The 19,133-nt window shown below is 42.3% G+C and overlaps 1 protein-coding gene across 2 annotated transcripts in view; it reads right to left on the bottom strand.

Moving 5' to 3' along the window:
• Nucleotides 1-6,339: 6,339 nt before the first annotated feature.
• Nucleotides 6,340-19,133, bottom strand: part of CLINT1 (clathrin interactor 1) — a 51,313-nt gene continuing 38,519 nt past the window's right edge. For both annotated transcript variants that reach the window (XM_054168317.1, XM_054168318.1), the window contains exons 8-12: nucleotides 18,747-18,828; nucleotides 13,752-13,829; nucleotides 9,033-9,328; nucleotides 8,260-8,464; nucleotides 6,340-7,779 (exon numbers count right to left, since the gene is read on the bottom strand). In XM_054168317.1, the coding sequence (XP_054024292.1) occupies nucleotides 7,418-7,779; nucleotides 8,260-8,464; nucleotides 9,033-9,328; nucleotides 13,752-13,829; nucleotides 18,747-18,828 (1,023 nt within the window). In that variant the 3' untranslated portion in view covers nucleotides 6,340-7,417. The remainder of the gene's footprint in view (nucleotides 7,780-8,259; nucleotides 8,465-9,032; nucleotides 9,329-13,751; nucleotides 13,830-18,746; nucleotides 18,829-19,133) is intronic.

Here is a 19,133-nt window from a genome sequence, read left to right as displayed (position 1 = left end):
CAACTGAGTGGCAAAAGAATTTCCGTATCTCAGAGTTTCTTGGGAACTAAAATGTGTGTGGCTCTAAAGCAGTCTTGTACCTTGCCTGGTCTCTGTTAGTTCCAGTTCCCCAGAATCAAAAAAATCAAAGCTCTGTCCCAGGGGAGCCAGAGGTTGACAGAAACTTGTACCATTGCTGGGGCTTTAGGTAAGATCAGAGGTTTTATTCTCAGCAGAATCCTACCTAGTTAGCATTTCTCATCAAAATGATTATTGCTGCTTCATGAGGCTTCTGCTGAGTGTGACTACCCATTGAAAGGAAGAACACACCAGACTCACCTAGCCTGGATCAGACACTGTGCAAGAAGGGATAAGGATCCTAAAATAATGCTAAACCCACTTCAGATGGTATGGGAGCTGCCACAGGAAACAAAGGTGCAGAACAACACAAATATAAGATACCAAAGGTTGCTACAGGATGGGACAACATAGGATGTTCCACACCTTGGAACAAGCACAGATGCAGCTCTTAAGGGGTCAGAGATAGTTACACAGTCAAATGAGGTCATCATCCTGTTGTACAACACGGCTCAGGGGCTGTTCCTAGTCCCCACACAAGCCCCAGGTCTCAGTGAAATAAGTGGATTTTTATCAGGTTCCTGTAACTTCTCCCCAGTCCTTTATTCACATCATCAATTCCTGTGGCGCTCAGATCATTTGTGTAGGAACCCCCACATCCTCCTCTGTCAAGCCAACAAAATTCAGACTAGCTGCAGTGGCAAATAAAAGGGCACCAGTGCCTCAAACACAACTGGTACCAAGAGAAATGAGGAGCTAAAACACAGGAGAAACCACCCAGGCTCTGTGAGTCCAGCCCTCTCCCTCCACCCTTTGCCATGAAGGCTGCAGCCGCCACAGAGCCACTGGTAGCGAGGAGCGACGGTTAACCTCCCCAGCTCGATTCAATGTGACAGTGACACTTCACAGCACATTGCATCCAATCTCATTTGAAGCTGACAAAGATTGTTTCTGTTTTATATCTATTGGTTTATTAATGGCCTACAGCCTCTTAAGCAGATGCATATTCATTAGATAGCCAGCTGTTAGGAGGTTCCCAGATGTCGAAAGTAGCTCTGTCTTGGAATGCATTCTCTTTTTCCCTTATCATGAAACAAAGTAATTGTAGCTCTATTAAAGAACCAGTTAATTACTGAACCAGTAGCTTATGGCATGATTAAAAAAAATATCTGCAAATTTGTGAGGAGTAAAGACATTTTTGAAAACAGATGAGCTGAGCCTCTGCTGTGATCTGCACATGCAGAGCATACACAGACCTGGACTACTCCGTGTGAAGAACCCTCAGCTGCAGATGCACTGAGTTCTGCCAGGGCACCTTCCTTCATTTTCTGCATTCTTCAGTGTTTCTCTTGCCTCTTGTCCTTCCCAGTCTGCACAGTGGCTGCAGAAGCACCTGAGAGACACATCTCAATTTTCAAAGGTCATTTTAGATGAAGGAGCAAACTTCCAGCTAGATAAAACTGTAACCAGATCATTGAACAAGCTGTACAGATTGACTTACCAATTCCACAGGCCATGCCTTTCAGTCTCACAACATTAACCAGGCTCACCTACTTGTCTTTGCAACTTACTATTTTTTCCTGCCTTCCTTCTTTCACCACACCCCTAAAAGCAGCTCCCAAAAGCAGGTTTTTGCAGCATGGCTAGAACAACCACCCTCCTGCCACCACCTCCTGGAAGCCCTTCTCCCACTTAAGTGTTTAAAATGTTAAAGCCAGCTCCAAAACAGAGTGGTTTGGGCAGAGAGGTTCCCACTGATTGTGTTTCTGGGAACAAACTGTGTGATGAACTGTGGTTCATGTTGTCCCAAAGCAGAAGCCTCAAGGAGCAGGCAGCATGGTGCTGCTTTGCCCCCAGGCCTACTGCTGAAGGAGGTGGGTGCCCTGGTGACATCAAGAACAAAAAGGCAGAGCTACTGCATGCCTTGTCTGTACTGCTGGAGGCTATCCTCAGGGGGCTCAAAGCAAGTCAGGACAAAGGAGGAGTTTGCCTTGGTTGATGAGGACTGGGTTAGGGATCAGTTAAGCAATCTGGACATCCATAAATCCATGGGTCCTGATGGGGTGCACCCATGGGTGCTGAGGGAGCTGTTGGAAGTCATTGCTGGGCCACTCTGTCATCTTTGGTAATTTGTAGGAAACAGGAGAGATGCCTGAGGACTGGAGGAAAGAAAATGTCACTACAGTCTTCAAGAAAGGACAAGGAGGACCCAGGTAACTATAGACTGGTCAGCCTCACCTCCATCCCTGGAAAGGTGCTGTCTCCAGGCATATCAGGGATAAGAGGGTCACTGGGAGCAGTCAACATGGTTTTACCAAGGGGAAGTCATGCTCAACCAACCTGATAGTGTGCTATCAGGACATAACCAGGTGGATAGATAATGGTAGCACAGTGGATGTGGTTTATCTTCATCTCAGGAAAGCATTCGACACCATCTCCCACAGCATCCTCACAGCTAAACTGAGGAAGTGTGGTCTGGATGATTGAGTAGTGAGATGTGCTGAGAACTGGCTGAAGGAAAGAAGTCAGAGAGGTTCTCCTCTCCTTCTGTTCTGCCCTGGTGAGGCTGCATCTTGAACATTGTGTCCAGTTCTGAGCCCCTCAGTTCAGGAAGGACCTCATGGAATTGCTTGAAAGGGTCCAGTGCAAAGCCACAAAGATGCTAAAGGGAGTAGAACATCTCCCTTCTGAGGAAAGGCTGCGGGAGCTGGGGCTCTTCAGCTTCAGGGAGACTGCAGGTTGACCTCATTCATGTTTATAAAGATTAAAAGGGTGAGCATCAGGAGGATGGAGCCAGGCTCTTCTCAGAGATGTCCAATGACAGGGCAAGGGGCAATAGGTGCAAGCTTGAGCAGCAGAGGGTCCACATGAAGATAAGGAAAAGCTTTCTCATTGTGAAGGTGACAGAACACTGAAGAGGCTGCCCAGAGAGGTTGTAGAGTATCCTTCTCTGGAGACATTCAAAACTCACCTGCATACATTCCTGTGTGACCTACTCTAGGTGATCCTGCTCTGGCAGGGGCTTTGGACTAGAGGATTATTCAAGGTCCCTTCCAACCACTAACATTCTGTAATTCTGTGAAGAACCAGCCACAATCCAATCCCCAACAGAGGAAGAAGAGGGCAGCTTCTGTTCCCACGCTGCAGGCAGAGCTCCTTGGGGGAATAATTGGCAGCATGCAGGTATTTGCTATTTAGTTTTCAATTCTGTCATTCATACTTCTAGCTTTTGCCTCAAAGATACTCAAGTCTGCCAGCAGGTACCTGGAGCTGTACAGCAAGTGATTTCTCACTGTGCTGACAGAGCTCAGTTTCTTTCAACAAAACCCCAAAAAAGTTTCAAGTGAAACAATTTTAACTTGTGTGCAAAGCCATTGGGTTTGCCTGAAACAGCTCTGAATTTTTTTGTCAGGAATGGCTTGGGATAGAACCTGAGGGGGAAGAACAGCAAAATAAAATTAAACCCCCAAACCACATCTCCATGAAGAGCTTTAATCAGCAGCAAGCCATGGCACTATAAAGTGTCATGTGCTATAAAAGTGTTTACAGTCATGCACACAGGAACGTGGAGGCAATTTTGTAGAGCGACTGCTGGAGCAAAGGCCTCTGAGAATAAAAGTGTCTTTAGATATTTGTTATCCTGTTATAGTTGGTATCACCTTGAGTATACAATGCCTGCCTGCATTATGTAAACACTTCATTGATAAATCCCTCCCCCACCTCCCTGAAGCTGTGTCAGACTCTTCTTAGCTGACAAATACGGCTGAAACAGATGCTGCTATAAATACCCTTGTTTAGCTGCTTTGAAGAGAACTCCTTTTGTAGAACATGGTGGATGCTCTACTTACCACTGAACTTGCACCTGTCCTGCAATTTATTACTCCTCTGTACACATCCAGATGCACTTTTGGAATGATTCTGTAAGACACACACACCTTGTTGGATTCCAGTGCCCCTTTCTCAGCTAGAGACATCCTTTAGGGAGGATTTTCACCCATTTTAACACAAGTCTTTAAAAGATCAGAAGCTGCAGATTCCAGAGGTGGCAAAACTTTACCTCTTCTGACTACACAGTTAATCCCCTCTCCATATAACTTCATCTATTTTTGCCTCTTTCTATATATATATATATACTATACATATTCCCCCTCTCTATATGTACTCTCTGTAGGCTCCCAACTCCCGTGACAGTTGCTGCTTTTCATCTTGGTACGAAGAGACCAGGCAGCTACACTGACAACAGTCACAGGCCTTACAGTCTGGGGTTTTAAAACACTACCATGAGAAAATAGACACTTTTTAATTATTATTTTAAAATATACAGAGCACAACTTGTGAATAGTCTGGGGGCAGACCAGATTTTGGCCAAGGGGCAGTAGTGGAAAGCCAAAGGCCTGCCAGTCTGAGAGCACACCACGTTGTCAAGTGCTATGGAGCACACAGCCAAACGTAGACTTCTGGGCAGTTGGCAGTTACAGCTGCACCTGGCATTATAAAATGAAGACAGGAGCTGTACTAACAGAGCAGCATGACTGAGGTTCTGTCCAAGTTAGATTAGGCAGCAGCAAACACAACCCATTTTATAGTCAGGCTTTTTTCTAAAGACGTAACCCACACTCTGCCAAGCACTGCTACCAGCGATCCATCTCCTTTAACTGGGGGTGAGAATGGGATAAAACTTCCATGCAACAGGCTTGCTCACTGCAGGCTGAAGATACATGGGAAGTTCTGATGGAATCTGTCTGGATTTTCTGTTCTGATGTTGATTTTGGTTCAGAGGATTAGTTCTCATCTACCTGCTGACAGTCAGCTTGCTGAAAACCTCCTTTTCACACTCCATACAGCCATCTTAATTATGAAGATACTGATCCATAAGATGAACAGTCTATGGTAGGAGCAGTGACTCAGTTCAGTAGAACTGCTCCATAAGCCTACGGACTCTTCATTAAGGTACAAAGGACACAACCACAGAGGTCCAGTCTAACCTGAGCAAATCCACTGGACTTACTCTCACCGCTGACAGATACGCCTCACTATAATTAGTCTGTTGGACAGAAGCCAAATCGCTGCTTCCTCTGAAGCAATGTGAGCAACCCAAACAAGGCCATTCTTTCAATTCAAACCTATTGAAGCAGCTAAACCTCCTTTAAAAGGAAGCCTTCTGAATAGACTCACCCCGCTCAGAAAGCCTGGCGAGAAGCGCCGCACCCCTTCAGCGCCACTAAAGACGGCACCGCTGACTGCAGCTTTCGTTTGCCTTGCCACCCGTCTACCACCCCAGGAACAAGCCTTCTTCTTACCACAGTTTTGCTTATATTGAACCCGTTGGAGTCCTCCCATCTGTTAGAAGCAGAGGTTTTGAAGATGATTATTCCAAATAAGTGTAAAGGCTTCAGCAGAGGAAGCAGAGCGATCTCTCCTACTCAGCCGCCCGAGCCTGCCTTGATTACTTTGATGTAACAACACTTGAAAGCCCCTATTCTTTGAAACTAATTTAAACACATTGAATTGTTGAAAGATTAAAAACCGCAGTCAGCTAATTACACTCACTCTCATCTCTTATTCAGCAAATGAATCACTTTTCATTACCACTTAGCTGAAGTACATGAATTTCTGCCTAATTAGAAATGTTGTAGATGGAGCATTAGCAAGGCTGGAGCGGGTCAGGATATCTTGCCTGCTTCATTTTTAATTCCTAACAGTAGAGCCAGATAGGAAAGGCTTCAGATAAGAAGTCATTAAACAATTTTAAATTATTTATAAAAATTACTTTGCCCAAATTATAATTATTTTTTTTTTCTTCCCCCCCCCACCCCCAAATGCTCTCATAAATGTCAAATGGAATGAAAGGAAAAGCAGCCCAACATTGATTTTAATGAACGTTTTAATGTTATGTATAACAGAACATTATGAATACAATGGAAACAAAGTTTTTATCAATTTAATAATAATAATAATAATTAAAAAAAAAAAAAGAAATCCAACAGAAGAAAACCAAAAATAAAAAAAAAAAAGAAAAGGGAGGCAATAAATTTCATACCTATAGCATAGTGCTTATTCTTAACAATAGTCCCAGCTTGTGAATATAAGGTCTTTGTATTCCAGATCCTAGAATCATGATTCATGTGAACATAAATGCAGAATTACAGAAGAAAAAGCAACACCACCCACCTCCCCCCCACCCCAGAACCCCCAGTTCATTCTTTTGTTTTCAGTAAATCAGTAAAATCTTTGACTGCTACAGGCTTCCTTTATTAATATATATATTTTATTTATTTTTTTTTTTTACTCCTCTATTGGATTCCACAGCTGCTAATGCCATATTTACACAAAAGAATCACCAAATGTTGTATAAAAGCTAAAACCCAATGCTGCTGGGTTAGGCAGGGCTACAGAGTTACATAACTGAAGTGTAATTCTCCCCTTTTGTTGGAGGTGGTGGTTTTGGTAACGATGCAAACCTATTTTTGCTCTTTGACTGCTGCTGACGGCCTGAACCAGTGGCTCCACAGGGATACTGGTGGTACAAAGGATGCCAAGTGCCACTGTAAAAAGAACTGCAAGAAAGTGCACATACTCTGGAGTTTTCTGAAAGGAAACCTTCCAGCGGTCTCGGGTAAAGCATTTCCCAGACTCGCACTGGATCTCGGATATAACAATAGACCCCAAAAATCTCTGATCACCAAATTGCTGAGAGAGGATTTTCACAATAAAAATTTGGGTAATATAGCAGTGTGGCTGGAACATTAGCAAAAGTATATATACATTCCAGGTCCCTTTGAATTAGCCATAATCACATATGCAAGCCATTTTTTTTTTTTTTTTTGGACAAAAATATATATTCTTATAAAAAACTGATCATAGTACTTGAGTGACTTCAATTGTGGACTCAGTGGTAGTAAAAGGAATGATCCAATTATGACAAAGGGAAAAAGAAAGTCAAGCTCTTCAAGAGAAAAAGAAAAGTATAAAATTAGATTCCAACATTTTTCCCCCAGCCCCCAATTCCAGTCTTCCATCATCGCAAAGTTAAAATTGGTTCTGCTGCCTAGGAAAGGTGTTTGGATGGTCTCAATACAAATTATTGTTGCAAAAATCATCTAACCACGTTCCTTAGAAGAACCTTTCACCTCTCCAGAATTTGAACCCTAGTTATTTCAACACTTAGAAAATAGCTTTTGGTTCTTTATGCAGAGACTTTAACTGAGAAAGAAAAAAACAACGAGAGGAAAAAAAAAAAAAGGAAAGTATTGATCAGTGTTTTCCATCCTTTCCCCAGCTATATTTGTGCAGCTAAAAATCCTTCATTCAGTCTGCCCATTCCTTTAATCTGATTTTAATCTTATGTATTTTACAATCTTTATTTGCTAAAATTGGCAAAATTTGCAAAGGCATCTTGCTTGGGTTGTACAGTCCCAGGAGTCAGAGAGGTCATAGCGATGTTGGGTACCCCCATTCCTATTGTGCCTGTCAAACCCATTCCTGTAGCTGCCACTCCCATGTTCATGTTCATTCCCATCATTCCTTGGTTCATCATAGGTGTAGGTCCCATGGAGGTCATTCCCATCGTACCTGACATCACAGTGGGCATTCCCATCCCCACAGGCATGGGTCCTCCCATCAACGGGCCTGTCTGGGGTCGGACAGGCATCATGTTAGGCTGAGGACTGAGGTTCACGGCTGCAAAGTTTTGAGTCATGACATTCATGGGTTGTTGCATATCTGCCAGAAGAACAGGACACAAAAATCAGTAATCAGAAGCTGATGCTGAAGATGTTAATGTATTTTAAGACATGTATGTAGCAACTGCTGTGAACAGAGGCATGAAGGCCAAACGTGTAGCTCTTTTGGTCCTTTCTCCATTTTCTGTGTGAAGACACAGAAAACTCTAGCATAAATTTTAAGCAGCATTTTATAACAACAGATGCTTCTATGCAGCTTCTGGAGAGGTTCTGGAGATCAGGAAGCCTGAAATCAAGACAAAATAAGGGTGCAAGCCCCACAATATAAAGCATGAACTGATACCAACCTCCTAGCATATCAGGTTCCATTTAGAAACTAACACTTGTGTCAGAACCATTGCAGTAGTTTAAGAACAAATTACTGGAAAACAGCAACTGAGAAAATACTCCACTTCCAGGACAAGCTGCTGAACACATGCAAGGTTAAGCATGCAAGCAAAACAGGGCAATATTCACTTACTTTGTTGCTGCATCATGGTATTAAGTGTTGGTTGCTGGGGTTTGGAAGGCTGCATCCCAGGTACTAAATTGTCCAAACTAATATTTACACTGGGATCTGACCAAGTTGAGGGTAGAGTCTTGCTTGCATTCTTCTGGACCATCTCTGTGCTTGCATTATAAAGAGGGTTAGGCTTCGGCATCATGGTGTTCACACTTTGCAGAGGCTAAAAGAGAGAAGCTTTGTTGGGATCCACTTGAAATAATTTACTAATAGGAGTCAGAACTAAAACAAGTGCTATGGCCGAAGAGATTTCTAGCCATGAGCTTCAGCTCTTTCACACCAGCATTGCCACATGCTGTTACACCATTAGAATGGGTTAAATGAGCATTTTGTAAGCTAGCATCAGGCTCCCAAATCAGTATGTGGAATGACAGTGATCATCTCCAGTCAAGTTTTGACTGCACATTCTGTGGAAGAAGGCTTTCAACTTAAACATATTATCAACCTCTTCCTCCCCAACAAATCAGCAACCTTTCACAGAACAATGAAGACCATCTCAAGAGAAGACTTATAAAAAGAGGCTTTTCAGGAGAAGCAGACACCTTCTCTTTTTAGGAGGCTACTCAAATATTTCTGGACAAAACTTTCTTATGAGATGTTGATCACAACATCTGAGTGATCAGGTACAGATTCCAGGAATGGAATGGATTAATTTTCAGTGTCATGATTAAGAAGGAGGCAAAGGATTAATTGAGAAGAGTCATTAGCAAACTGTACAAATAGCAGCATACCTGTGACCTTGACATGGGTAAACTGACGCCCATAGCATTGGAGTTCATCATGGAGAAATTCATACTTAGTGAGGAGGTCATGGATGTCTGAGAGGGGCCCATCAAATCAAAAAGATCAGTAGAATTTGAAGCAGCTGGAGGCTGGCTAGAAGCTGGCTGTGAGCTACTGAAGAGCTCTAGAGCTTGCTGCTGTGTCGTGCCGCTGAAGAGCTCTCCAGATGAAGCACTGGGACAAGGAGAAGCTTGGTTGAAGGCACTCCAGTCACCAAAGTCTCCATTTCCACTTGTTGCTGTACCTGAAAGACAACAGTGCGGGAGGAAGGAAGGCAGAGAGAAGAAAGGCAGAGGATTTAGAGAAAGGCACTGAGCAAATGCCATATTCCATGAACTGAAACAAATGAGAGCTGATCTGTGTCCGTCCAGATTAACATCTGCAGGTAGAACCTCCATCTGGACATCATTCCCTCTCATGAATATTCCAACAATTTTAACAAGGTAGCAAAAGAAATATGAAACACCCATGCACAGAAAGTAGGAGAATGTTTGATGGCATGTCACCTGTGGAGGCAAGACAAGCAGGGACAGGTTTTCTTTAGCTGAAATACAACAGGAAGGTAACAGGCACAGATTGGAGGCTGTAGTCAAAACACCACCCAGAACTTTGGTAATATTTAACAACTTTTTAACTCAGCACTCTGGTATTTGCAGAGAGAGCAGTTCCCAGCAAGGAGTCACTTGATAAAACAAATTCCATCACAATACATCAAAGACAGTGACTTCAAAATTTGGTTAGATACAGTTAGTAGCTCTTTGTACAAAGTAACGCCGAGAGAAAGAAACCCCCAGAACTCTGAAAGCAGGTTGCAGAGAGTTTGTTGGAGGTGAAGGAAGAATTTCTTCCCATCACATGAAGTGCTCATGCAAAACATTAAGTTTTCTAAATTTGATTCCTGAACTAAATGCTTTGGCTTGTTGAAGCAGAAACTCAGTCTTGGATCTAAGCAATTCTCGGCAGCAGCTTTGCCGAGTTCTTCCTTTCTCTCTTAGAAGCTGTTTCACTTCACTATAGCAGGGGGTTTGTTGACAAACATTTGAAACAAAACAGCAACTGACAGCCCTCCCTGTATCTTACTGTGAGGAGTCTAATGGTAGAAATTGTTCATGGACAGTTGCAAGGGAACCCATTTCAGGATCCCAGATGCCCAGAGACATAAACCAGTGAACAGAAACTGTGTTGCAACCTTGGAGTCAAAGAGGAGACGTTATCTCCCTTAAAAGCATGTTTTTTCTATTAAGGAGAAAAGGCTTACCTCACAAGAGTGATTACAAAAGCAGCTACAGGAGACACTGGAAATTAAGCAACACCATTTAAACAGCTCTCACTGCTACAGAGTGAATCTTGTTCCAAGTCTGGACCAGGTCAGTTATTTGACTGCAGCACTTTTGGTACTTCAGCTAAGTCTCAAGCAATGTCACTGCCATATGAAATGAACTCCGAGTTCTAATGAACAGTTCAACCATCCCTTGAATTTCTTTTGATGAGTGAATGAAGGCTCAAAGATGTCAAAGCTGAGGTAGATGAATCCAGTGCCAGTTTCCACTGCCTAATCTACACAACAGCTGGTTCTATACTGACCAGCCACAGCAATGATTCTACCCACTCAAAAGGTATCTGCAGTCTTTTATATTCCATGTAAGTATCAACATACACCTTCAACCTTTAGTCATCTTTTACCTTCACCTACACAGCAGGATTTAAAGAATAGTAGGAGAGTAAATCTGTTCAGAAAATCCAAGTATTGCCAACAACTTCAGTGCATGAAGCAGACTAATATTCATTAGCTCAGGGCCTTACTGGAACATTTGCTTTGATCTCCCTCACAAAGAGGGGCTATATTAGAATGTTTCAATTAGTATTACATATTAAAAATTAAAACCTACTTTAAATATTCCTGATAGATAAGTAAATGCTGAGTGTGCTGCTTCTATGTTCAGACCTGTGCACTGAGTACCAATAATGGAAGTGGGGGTAAGGGATAAGGTTTTGCCCCTTCAGTGGAACTTCAAAGATGATTAATCAAGAAGGAAGATTCCTAGAGGGGCTTACGCTGTTCAGGAATGATTAATCATTTCACAGGACTCCTTGTCCCTTGCATAATGGTGATTGGAACAGATTAATCATGTTAATGCAGATAAAGGATTGTATCAGTTTAGACTGTATTAACACACCAATTATTTGCATAGTAGGCGGCTTTGTGTTTGCAAAACAACTTCATTTTGACCAAGAAAGTCTGTATAAAAACTAGAGTAGCTCTTCCCTACCAAGCAAATTAAAGGTGATTTAACTAACCCATGCCCAGTACAGTCTTCCTAACACAGCAAAATAAAGGCAGAGATATAAACACACTGACTAAGAGCTGGCTCACAGGTGGGTTTGCTGTTCAACCTCTTTTCTGTTCTGTTCTTATTCTGGACATAATCCTAGAGCCCTGCTGAGAGCCCCCAGTCAAACACCACTATTGCCTGAATTAACTTCAGCAAAGACAGCCAGCCAGTTCCCTCCACTCCATGTTTGTTTGAAGCACTGTCCTGTCTGAGTGGCACCATAGGGTCCTAAAAACATTCCACCAGAAGGAAGTTGATTGCTTTAAGTAGCTTCCCAGTATGTTTTTCTTTTACAGTTCAGTTTTAAAGGAAAATGTTTCTCAGTCTGTGGCCATGGCTACAGAACAGCTTGTATGCTGGCATGCAAAGTGACTGCACATGCACTCAGCCAACTCTGTGGATACATGACAGCTCTAAACTGCATGCCATGCAACCAGGACACAACTGAGTGCTGGCCCAACAAGCATGACTAAAATCTTGCTCTTGTGATTAGCAGGCACTTGTTCATGCTTGACTTAAGTGAGATCTGGATATCTTTTATTTAACAGGCTTCTCTAAAAGGGAGAGACTGCAACAAACTGTTATCTAGCCAAGCTAAAGTGAAGCATTGGTCAGCCTCATCCCACAAATGGACATGAGCAACTGCAAAAGCCATTGGCAAGGTGTAGGGAGAACACAACTTCACTGAATTCCCTTCCAACACAGGAGGCCTTCAGTAACCCAGGCATCATTGGAAGCTTTTAGAACAGCTTATTTCAGGCTCCCCTCATTATGCCACCCAATACCAACATAATGATGTCTAAATAATTACAGACTTTTGGGTTTTTGTGTGGCTCAGTTGGTAGCACATAAGACCTTTAATGGGGAAGGTCGTGAGTTCAAGCCTGCAGTGGGCACTAGTGTCCTCCCTACTCTAGTCATGAGGTCTGTGGTGACAGGTTGGACTCGATGATCTTTGAGGTCTCTTCCAACCTTAGTGATACTGAATACTGAATATTACTAATCTTAGGAGATGGGAAGAAGCCCAGATCAGCTTTAGGTACTCTTTATTGTCCTATCACGGGTAGGCTGCTATTTTCCATTGAACATGATCTCACCTTTTCACTTTGTTCAACTTACCCATTCAATTTACTGCCCTGCCCCTATCACTACAGTTCATAAGACCATTCTGAATCCTCTGCACAGATCTGGAAACTATAAAAAGCAGCATAAACCCCTTCTAGCAAATCTGCAGTTCAGAGCATTATCACAAGCAAGAAAACCAGACTATCAAGTCCTTCATGCAAGTCTTTTTATCCCACCAAGGTATTTGAATGACTTTTTAATATAATGAATACCTACCTGTATCTGAGAAGCTTCCAAACTGTTACTTGAAGCATCAGAAAAATGACTTTATTGCAAATAAAATAGTTGAATAACTTTACATGAAACGTCAAGAAGACCATAATGGTTAATTATCTGAGTGGTCCTATCTCTGCAGCCAATTTTCCAGTCATTTTGGACACGCAAATATTGCCATCTTGCAACACTGATTGCTGTAGATCTCTAATTAAAATAGCACCTTACCCAGACCTGCAATGCTGGGAGGTGATGGATTCTTTTTTCAATTGTTTGGTGGCCAGAGACTCAGGGGTGACCTTATTGCTCTCTACAGCTACCTGAAGGGGGGTTGTAGTGAGGCAGAGGTTGGTCTCTTCTCCCAGGCAACCAGTACCAGAACAAGAGGACACAGTCTCAGGCTGTGTCAGGGGAGGTTTAGGCTGGAGGTTAGGAGGAAGTTTTACACAGAGAGAGTGATTGCCCATTGGAATGGGCTGCCTGAGGAGGTGGTGGGGTCGCCGTCACTGGGGGTGTTCAGGGCGAGGCTTGACAGGATGCTTGGTACCATGGTTTAGTTGATTAGGTGGTGTTGGATGATAGGTTGGACACGATGATCTTGAAGGTCTCTTCCAACCTGGTTTATTCTATTCTATTCAGACCCATGTGTTTATTTCAGGTTGCACTCTTCCACTCTAGGAGTCACATCTTAGTGCATTTCAAAATTAGACTTGGAGCTATGCTTTAAGTCTTATTATATGCTTGTATCAATAGATGAACAGGGATATGTGCAACTCCTACTAACATTTGTCTGAAATACAGTTCATTGAAAGTTTCAGGTCCAATAAGCCATGTGCTGTGCCAGACAGCATCTAGCTTCCTTACTACAGCACTTGTGGTCCAGTTACATGAAAATAGTTTGCCCAGGAAAGGGAAAGGGCTTTCAGTAATGCCATGTGGCATCACTTCCCCTCTATGTGCCCATAAACAGCATTTCAACCTGTAAATTAATCCTACCTTGTGATGCTGGGAAACTTGCTGAGGCAGCAGCTGAACTAAAATCAGCAAATCCTCCAAATGGGTCACCTGAGCCACCTAGAAAGAGAAGCAAGACAAATGTTGCAGGACTGTGCAAAGATCCAATGCAGCAACTACAGGTGGGATTTATTAAGAAAAGACCCTGTGTTGTTGAGTATCTTGCATAATCCTGGCTGCATCAGAAATAGTGTGGCCAGCAGGAGCAGGGAAGTCATTCTGCTCTTGTACTCAGCACTGGTTAGGCCACACCTTGAGTACTGTGTCCAGTTCTGGGCTCCTCAGTTTAAGGATATTGAGATTCTTGAATGCATCCAGAGAAGGGCAACGAGACTGGGGAGAGGTCTTGAGCACAAGACCTATGAGAAGAGGCTTAAGGGAGCTGGGGTTGTTTAGCCTGGAGAAGAGAAGGCTCAGGGGAGACCTTATTGCTCTCTACAACTACCTGAAGGGAGGTTGCAGACAGATGGGGGTTGGAATTTTCTCCCAGGCAACCAGCACCAGAACAAGAGGACACAGTCTCAAGCTGCACCAGGGGAGGTTTAGGCTTGAAGTGAGGAGAAAGATCTTCACATAAAGAGAGATTGGCCATTGGGATGTGCTGCCCAGGGAGGTGGTGGAGTCCCCGTCCCTGGAGGTGTTCAAAAAGGGATTGGACATGGCACTTGAAGGCATGGTTTACTTAGACATGCGATGTTGGGTGATAGGTTGGACTTGATCTGAGGTCTTTTCCAACCTTATTCTATGATTCTACGACACTGATTCCCCTAAGTTGGCATTGCTTTTCCTGTTCATCACCATAGCACATTTTACAAGCCGGAGCAACAATGAACTGGCTTCTTTCCAGCTGCTTTGCAGACTGTGCCCTTTTCTTTTCCAAGCTAGAAGCCAGGGGTTCGCCATCTCTAAAACCAAACTCAGAAAGACTGCGAAGGTTCTCAAGTTTTTCCTAGCGAGGGATGCCGCTAGTTTGGCAGCTTGCAAAGTCAGAACTTTGGAAGTGCAATGTATAAGCACCAAACATTCTTCCTGGATAAAACCAAGTGCATTTATTATGCTTACGATGAAAACCCGCACGTCGCCTTTTATTTGCTTTTTGTGTTACTTAAAGCATGACTGATTCTGCAGCGATCTTGGGCTGGGATTTCAAGGACAGAGCTTGCATTTGTGTTCATTTTTTTATAAGTTTGCTCCCTTTCTACAGCAGGAACATTAACTTTTCCAGCCAGACATTTGTATGCAGCATATAAATTATTAACTTCGGGATACAGCACAGTAACAATTTTCCACGGGGGAAAAAAACCAAACAAACAGAGCTAAGGTATAAAAGCAGAAAGAAAGATTTAAGAATCATATTGGAAGGCTCTTTTTTTCTGTTGTTTTAATAAACAAAACGAACAGTTTACAAAACCCAAAGATATAAAGCACCCTATTGTCATTGGTACTGACTTTAAATAGGTATTCCACCGACCTGAGAAAGCCAAGAAGCTGACCTTATTTGTTTGTCCTCAAAGACTTCACCTCCAAGCAGCCCCACCCTTAGAAGAAGCTGCAGCAGTTCAATTATTTTGCTTTTAGTGTTATGCGTACATTATATAGGTTACATCACAGCTGCTTAGCCTGCAGTGCTTAGAAACTAGCCAGGTGGGACTGGAACATCTGTGCTGCACTCAAACACCACCAGGGACAGCTTCCAACATCTGGTGCCATTTCTGAATTGTCTTATCGCTGCAAGACATTCTGCCCCATCTGCTACTCTCAACTGGGTTAATTAAACTAGAACCATCTCCTTTTTAATAAATGGCTAGCAGTAATAAAAAGGAACCATTCACTTTCTAATACATGTGTACTTGTATTTCTTTTTAATGTTACTTTACTGTAGACATTGCCAGGAAAGCAACTGCTCTTCCAAGGGGAAAATGTCTTTTCTTGCTGAGCGCATAGCATACAATAGAAAACACCCGAAGATGGCTGCTGATTTTTTCAGTAATAACAGCACTGCTGAAATCCTTTCAGCACCTTTTTAAGAGGGGAAAAGATTTCACACAAAGATCAGTTTCTTCAGTTCAAACTCTGAAGTGAGTAAATAAGCAACTTCTGCATGTGTACATACAAGTTTAGACTGACTGCAAGTTGAAAGTGAAAAAGCGCAGGGCAAGGCAGTGAAGTGGCAAGCTGAAAAACTGCTCTGATCATCGTTACTCTGCCTGCTGCAGTGGACATCTCCAAATCATTTTGTCATCATGCGTCCTTACAGAGTTCAAGAGAGGTTAATGGTTTGAGTTTTTTGTTTTTTTTATCAGAATGAGCAACAGAGATGGCACTCTGGACTACCAGCCTACAAAAAATAAGTACATAAAAATCAATGCTCTCATGCTATGCCTCTGAGCCCTGGGCTGCTGGAGAAAGTACCTGGGGATTAATTTAATTTAAAACCCAGAGTTAGGTTCAAACTCAATAACCCCTTAACATTTTCAGTCAAGTCAACTTTTCCTCCACCTCTACTGCCTGTTTTCAAACGAAACAGAGTTCCAGAGAGAGATGGCAGTGCTTAAGCTGAATGCAGGAACTCTCTAAAGCAAGGTATCACCAGCTAAGATTAAAAGAACCTCATCTCTACTAACACCAGCAAGTCTAAGCACAGATTCTACGTCTCAGCTTGCTCCTTTATGGTGACCAGCCGCCCCCCTCACATATGAATTGTGTTGCTTTAGTAATGTCTAACCCCTCAAGCCTTGCCAACCTTCTTCCACATCTCTGCACCTGAAAATACATAGATAAGCAAATCTGGAGTTCCCTGAATTCACACGACTTTCCTGCCAGCTCCTTCACAGCACAGATCAAAGGCTGCATTTGACCCTTTCCCTGTGTCTTGCCTGACACTGGGAATGTTCCCACACCCTGTGCTGCAAGGAACAGTGGTCATAACAAGTGACCTGCACGTGAAGGACAGTGCTAATCTTCTCAACATGAGCTATCCTCAAAGATTCCCATACGAGATCTGTAACTACAAATGAACCCTTTCCATCTGCCTTCCCAGGTCAGCAAAGAGGTTATTTAGCAGGACCAGCTGCTAATAAGCCTCTCCTCAACACCATTTCTAAATGCTGCTTTGCAAAAAGAAAAAAAAAGGCAAAAAGTAGAAGTTAAAAAGGAAAGAAAAAAGGGCAAAAAAAGCTTTCTACAGCAAAGAACCACACTGATGAATGATTCAAATACACTGGAATGTGGAAGCTGCCATAGTTCTGCTTGAAATACAGGCAGGCTCAATTTGAAGGGAAAACAACTATTCTCAATGTGATTTTATTTTTGTACATGACAATAAAGAGCATACTCCCATGTACATAAATAAACCCCCCCAAAGCCTCTAAATCTCTTTTCCCCTAAGAACTGCATTGAAGTGATATTGATTTGGGGTAGCGATTCTGATCCAAGGATCTCACAGACATGTGGCAACTCCAATGCACAATGAACACCTTTGTGATGAACTTAATAAACCAGGAAATGATGCAAAATAACTTGTTCCTTAAATATGGGGGCATTTGTGCATAAAAGAACAGAGTCATGGAATAACAATCATTTCTTAAACACTAAGAATTAGGATGTGTTTCAGATACAAACTTTACCTATTTCCCCCCAAAATGAAGGTGTACAAAGTTTTTTAAAGAGAAGTCAGAAATAAAGACTGAGACAGATATCTCATACTAAATTACCATGACAATTTCTCCCTCCCCTCCAACAGAGTTTTGATGGGATTTTATGTTCTATTAAATACTTACCTAATTATCATTTTGGTAGCCTAGTGATGAAAGGAACTGTGTCATACAGAGAGTTCATAATAACTGGCTTTACTCATAGACTGTAATAAAAATATCTAGTGTGATGTATCACAGGGGTTCTCTCAATGATGCATCAAGACATGGCACAGCTTCAGACAGGAGTGAGAGCAGCCTTTGCACATGCATGAATGCAGCCACCTTGCAACATAAGAGGGACTTCAGCCACTTCAGTTTTGGTATGGTCTCTATGGTTTTACATTGTCTTGACAACAAAGACTGGAGCAGAGTACCTATCCCTAGAACACACTTCTGCAAATAAGGTGAATGTTATTCTACACAGAAGAAAAGTTGCTTATTTATAATGGAGAGAAGTTACATGGAAGGATTCTACCTATGAAAACACACAGGCTTGTATTTTGTTTACTGCTCAAAGTGATCTCTAAACAAAAATTCTGCCCACTCCCAACTGTGCCATTGTACCACAACTCTCTCTTCTATTCCATGCTAGCCACAATCGGAACTGTTGATAGTAAGAATCCATAAGCACAGTAACAAATCTTCAAAGTTTCAGGTTTTAAAATGCAAACCACCAAGCCCCTGAACTCCTCTATCAATCCCGAGTGCAATGCATGGAATATTAACACACTCCTAAAGGAAGCTGCAGTTTGAGTGTAAGGGTAAATCCATATGAAGGTTAATGCACATAAACTGAACAGCACATTTAGAGAGCAAAGGGATAGGTTTTACAATGAGTAATTTCACTTTTAGGCAGCAATTTCTTTTTTGGTATTAGGGTTGGGATCAGCCAAGTGCCATGATAAAATGGGATTAAGAAAGAAGTTTTCCATATGCTTTAGATGAAACCTTACATGAAGATGATCCAGCTGCCTGGCCTGTGAGAAATGTTGGAATGTGAATGTATTGCACTTGCTTTTAGAGTTCACTATCAATAACTGTGTTACAAACACAGCTTCTGACAGACTGATCTGACAGCTAATCTTTGTGCTGCTAACATCCATTGGCCCCATGCAATAGCACATTAAGTATCCTAGAAACTCTTGTAGCAAGATACTGTAAGAAACACAAGCTGTCAGTTCTCACTTTGTCTACTGCTTTTTAACTATATAACAACATACAGCTTTATCCTCAGAATTGGTTCAAAATAGGCATTAAGAAAATAAAACCAAAACATGCCTACCTGTTGAGGCTGGCTGGCTAGTTCCATCAAACAGCAGATCAACCAGGTCATTAGATGACTTGCTGCCAGAGGGTACAGAAGCCTGAAGAAGAAATTACACAACAGATCTCCTATCACAATGTCATCACTCATCTCAGATGACTTTGGGAAGTTTTCTGGGGTTTTTATTTTGCTTTGGAGAGGTGGCAGATTTGTCTTTGAACCCAACAATCACTAATACATGGCTGAATCTAAAATCAAATACTGAAGAGCTAGTGGCTCAGGAGGGTTATAAGAACTGAAGATTTTGGTAACTTTTCATTATGTGTGCAGGTTTTTGTATTTTATCATTGCTTTCCTGAAGAGAGTAAAACACAGTACTGACTATATTAATGAAATTCTACACCA

This window comes from Dryobates pubescens, chromosome 16 (genome assembly GCF_014839835.1).
Source record: "Dryobates pubescens isolate bDryPub1 chromosome 16, bDryPub1.pri, whole genome shotgun sequence".
Classification (NCBI taxonomy): Eukaryota; Metazoa; Chordata; class Aves; order Piciformes; family Picidae; genus Dryobates; species Dryobates pubescens.
The sequence above is the reverse complement of the archived record's forward strand: the minus strand, read 5'-3'. Positions and strand labels throughout refer to the sequence as shown.